The 4,573-nt window shown below is 41.6% G+C and overlaps 1 protein-coding gene across 1 annotated transcript in view; it reads right to left on the bottom strand.

Moving 5' to 3' along the window:
• The window catches only part of MGST2 (microsomal glutathione S-transferase 2), a 13,233-nt gene extending 12,376 nt beyond the window's left edge, over window positions 1-857 (bottom strand). Inside the window, exon 1 of the mRNA XM_045293548.1 lies at window positions 791-857. Within this exon, the coding sequence (XP_045149483.1) occupies window positions 791-815 (25 nt within the window). The 5' untranslated portion in view covers window positions 816-857. The remainder of the gene's footprint in view (window positions 1-790) is intronic.
• Window positions 858-4,573: the final 3,716 nt, after the last annotated feature.

The raw sequence follows: 4,573 nt of genomic DNA, 5'->3' as shown, positions 1-4,573 counted from the left end.
TATAGATATATATGAGTTTCTGTGGATTTGTTTCCCTAGTTTACCCAGACTAACACACTAATTATAATTAACTTACAGACTTGAAAGCATTAGGGAAGAATGAAAAGAAGTGGGAATGGAAAGAGACTGCTACATTTTTCTCCCATTTTACCCAGGACCAACTATATTGTCCCTACTCAGAGCAGTCAGTACTGGTACCCAAATTTGATGGATCCTGGTACAGTGTTAGTTAGTCTGTCGACTAGTAACTACAGACTAATGTCTTCTTTAAGTCTTTGATGTCTTTCTTTCCCTTTGCTCCAGATGCATATAGACCAGTAGATGCATTGTAGAGAGCCACTCGCATTAGCTATGATTATTACATTGAACTGATAATTTTTTGGTTTTTATCCTGCACTCAAATTTGTACTAGACTCTCAGATTTGAAAACAAAATTCATGACTTTTTCAAATTTGAGTATCAGCTACATGGTTTGTTTCATATATACATATGTATGCATGTACACATACACACACACATGATGAAATGGAAACCATACATTGCCATGAATTCAATTGTGACTTATAACAACAACAACATATATGCATATTTATTATTTACACACACATATATATTGCATTTAATTGTAACTCAACTAAAATTAGCATTATCTTTACAGAGTTGTCTCTGATGGGCATAGACATATATATTTCATTTAACATAATTTCCAGGATCAGTAAAAGTATGGCTGCATATACTTCTAAGTACCACAGTCATCATTAAAACCTAATTAACTATATGTTTTAATTACCTTGGTTGAAATAATACCCGGTCATCCAGAATGTAAACAAAAATAGGGAATTGAACTCCGCATAGTTTTGTCTGCAGAAGGAAAGAAGACCTGGGTTATTGATGAGGAAACCACAGACTAGAGATCAATGTTCCATATAGAGGTCAGGGTCAACTCTGTCGTTATCAAAACCACATGACAGTGTACACAAAGGGCTTCAGATATTCTTCCATTTATGAATCTTTCAAGGTGGAGCCAGACATGGGCAATGAATTTCAGGGCAATGAATTACCCACTTGTATAATAATTACAGGAATCCAAAAAAGCAGGCTTCAAGATGTTACTGATTCTGAACCCGACACAACATTTAGTATCGTATCTAAAGAACCAAGGAAATAGCTCAGTTAATATTCAGTGGATTGATTCCTTCCCCCAAATCCCCTCAAATCCATCGCCTGCATTTAGGTTACTCAGCACATCAACAAGTCTTCTAAGACCTCCTGAAGTAAAGACTAAGTTTATTTCATTCCCATTTTACTCCGAAAGACCTAGAGAACCAAATGTAGAGACTCTCAGATTCCAAAGCACCGTCCTAATGTCAACTCAAATTTCCTCTACTCAGAGAAGATTTGGATAGAAAGGTTGACGCTATTTTAATCACAAGGTAATCCTTTGGGAGCTATTCATCTGCATGTAGAAAAGGCGGTGGAAATGAATTGTGTCCAGCGTCGTTCCTGGCTACCTCTCCAAGTGGTCTCGGTCAGGTTGGCTGAGTTCTCTGGAGACAATATTGCCATCAGAAAGCTCATTAATGTAATTTGTAATGAGGGCTTGAGTAGTCTTGGTGGAAAAGCCATAATCTGTAGGATTATGAAGGATTCTGTATCCTGCCTAAAAGATTTGCAGAATTAAAGTTATGAGACATTTTTGAAAGAGAAAGTAGTTGATATTGTTTCCTGAAAACATGGGTTTTCTTGCCCAGGTCACCATGGGTGATCTTTTTTTCCTTAATGAAAAAAATAAATACCATAACTGCAGAGCATCATTCTCTCCTCATTTACCACAATTCCACAGGGCATTGTGGCTGCTTAGCTCAATCACATTAGCTGATGCCCCATCTACTTGAGGAAACGCTCCTCTGTATTAATTCAATCATTTTAAAGCCCCATGAGGGAATCACAACATCACCAAAACTCACTGCTCATATAGATCTTGGCTGGTGAAGAATCCTGAGGCACAAGAGGAAGATTTTCGTCCCTCCAGCAAAGTTGGATGTGAGTTCTCTGTGAACTATGAGAGAGATCCACACGGCCCTAGAAACCCAGAACTGGAGGATATGTGGACGCAAAATGTCTCCTTCCTTATGTTCTTACTCTCTTCATTAGAGGTAGAAAGCCACCCAAGGAGTGTTTTGTCTAGAAACTAAGGTGGATGTCCGCACAAACCACCATGGACACAACTCCCTAGTACTCAGAGAAGTGACCAGTATTTTTATTGCAGCTGTCTTCTCTCTCTGATGACCAGGTTTGGCGTCAGCTTGTCTTGGCTACAAAACTGTAAACTACTGCATCAAGTTTACTCCATCAGGCAGGACTGGGTCCAAACCGAGCTATGTTGATTCCTCCACAGAAGGCAATACAGAGGACAGCACTGAAGAGACAGCCTGGGGAGAGAGGCGGGGACCTGTCCAGGTCACATGGGAATGAATTAAGAGAGAGAGAGAGAGAGAACCTCATCATGGCCCACCAAGCCCGGGAAATGACTTCTCTGCTCAGAGCAGCCAATGCACAGGAAGGACCGAGGGCCAGCCCACCATGAGACATGAGGTTTCCCCGCTGACCCATAGTGCTACAGGGGACAGCAGTGGGGACACTGGGTGGAAAGTGTGCCCTGTCTGCCCCATGCACAGCGGGGTGAAGCACAAGGGAGTACAACAGGGCAGCAAGGGGAGCAAAATAACCAAGTCCCCGAGCAATCCTGAAAATTGACTTCTGACTCGGGGGACAGGGCTCAGCACCTCATCAGACTTGATCGGAAAACATGGATAAGGGTCAGCAGACAGACCTGGAACTATCTATTGGGTTTTTTCCCCTTGTTTTGATTTTTTCTTTTGCCCTGTGTCTATCTATATAAGACAGGCAGGATAGAAAAAAACAATGGGACTGGCATTCCCGGGGGTGGGGGTGGGTGGGTGGAGACATGGGAGAGGAGGTGGCAGAGAGGGGGAGTGGGGAGCCAACAAACTCAGAGGTAAGGGAACAGCAAGAGATTGTAAAATTGATGGCAAGGAGCCCGTATAATGCCTTATGGGGTTTAATCAAGTGCAATGTATTCAAGAGGAATTACTGAGAGCCAAATGGAGGTTGAGCATCAGAGTGGAATAGGAGGAAGGTGAAAGGAAATAGAGGAAAGAAATAGGAGGCAAAAGTCATTTATAGAAGTATAGCTAGAAATTTGGAAGACAGCTACTTGGACAATGGACTGTAAAAGATCCATATTTGTGCCCATTCCATAGAAAGATGACCCAGCAGGGTGCTTAAATGATAGAAGAGTCTCATCAGGATCACATGCAAGTAACATTTTGCTGAAAATCATTCAACAATGATTGCAGTGATACATTGACAGGGAGCTGCCAGAAATTCAGGCCTGATGCAGAAGAAGACACGGAGCAAGGGATATCACTGCTGAATGCAGGTGGATCATGGCTCAAAACAAAGAATACCAGAAAGATGTTGACTTGTGTTTTATTGACTATGCAAAGTCCTTGACTTTGACCATAACAAACTATGGACAGCCTTGAGGAGAATTGGAATTCCAGAACACTTTGTTGTGTTCATGCAGAACTTATACATCGGTCAAGAGGCAGGCATTGGAACACAAGGGACTAGTGCATGATTTAAAATTAAAAAAGGTTTGCATCAGGGTTTTAGCCTCTGATCCTACTTATTCAATCTGTGTGCTGCACAAATAATCAGAGAAGCTGGATTATATTTACAGACAACCAAAATCTTCACAACTGGATCAAGAGGAACATTGTGACAAATGGGGGAAAGATTGGACTTGTCAAGGATTTGTGTTGCTGAGATTCACAGTCAATCCTCAAGGAAGCAGTAGTCAAGAGATTAAGTGATGCATTGCACTGGATAAATCTACTACCCCAGGCCTCTTTAAAGTATTGAAAAGCAAGGATGTCACTTTGTGACGGACGCCATTGAGATTCCAATGAGGATATTCATGAAACCTCAAATGCTGGACTAATTGGGAATTTAGAACCATGTCTCTGCATGCACTGCTCCCAAGCAATGATCCCTTTTGTCCGCACAAGCAGAGATCCTCACTGCTGGGCCAGCCCCAATCTCATGCACCACTTCTATGCCCTGCATTTTTCTCTTGGTTCCTCTTTTATTAACCTGTCTCCAGCCCAACTCTCTCCGAAATTAAGCTCAGCTCATTTCTTTTCTAAACATTTTATGGTGAATTAGGTGAGGGTTTACAGAACAGATTAGTTTTCCACTCAGAAATTCACACATATTTGGTTCCATTTCACTGATTGCCATTCCCACAATGAAATATCACTTATATGATTTCCTCTCTGGGTTTCCTATTTCCACTCGCAATGTGGTCCTTGGGCAAATGTCTGCTTATTCTTAGATTTGTGTGCCTCACTAGTATTATTGTTCCTCTTACAGATCCATCTAATGTTGGCTGAGAGCAGAGAATAACATGGGCCAGGATTTATAGTGACTTCTAGGACAGAGTAGAACTGCCCCTTGCGGTTCTGGGAATGTAACTCTTTACAGCAGT

Source organism: Echinops telfairi, unplaced genomic scaffold (assembly GCF_000313985.2).
Source record: "Echinops telfairi isolate 266 unplaced genomic scaffold, ASM31398v2 ScPeMD7_2186;HRSCAF=2738, whole genome shotgun sequence".
In the NCBI taxonomy this organism is placed as follows: Eukaryota; Metazoa; Chordata; class Mammalia; order Afrosoricida; family Tenrecidae; genus Echinops; species Echinops telfairi.
The sequence above is the reverse complement of the archived record's forward strand: the minus strand, read 5'-3'. Positions and strand labels throughout refer to the sequence as shown.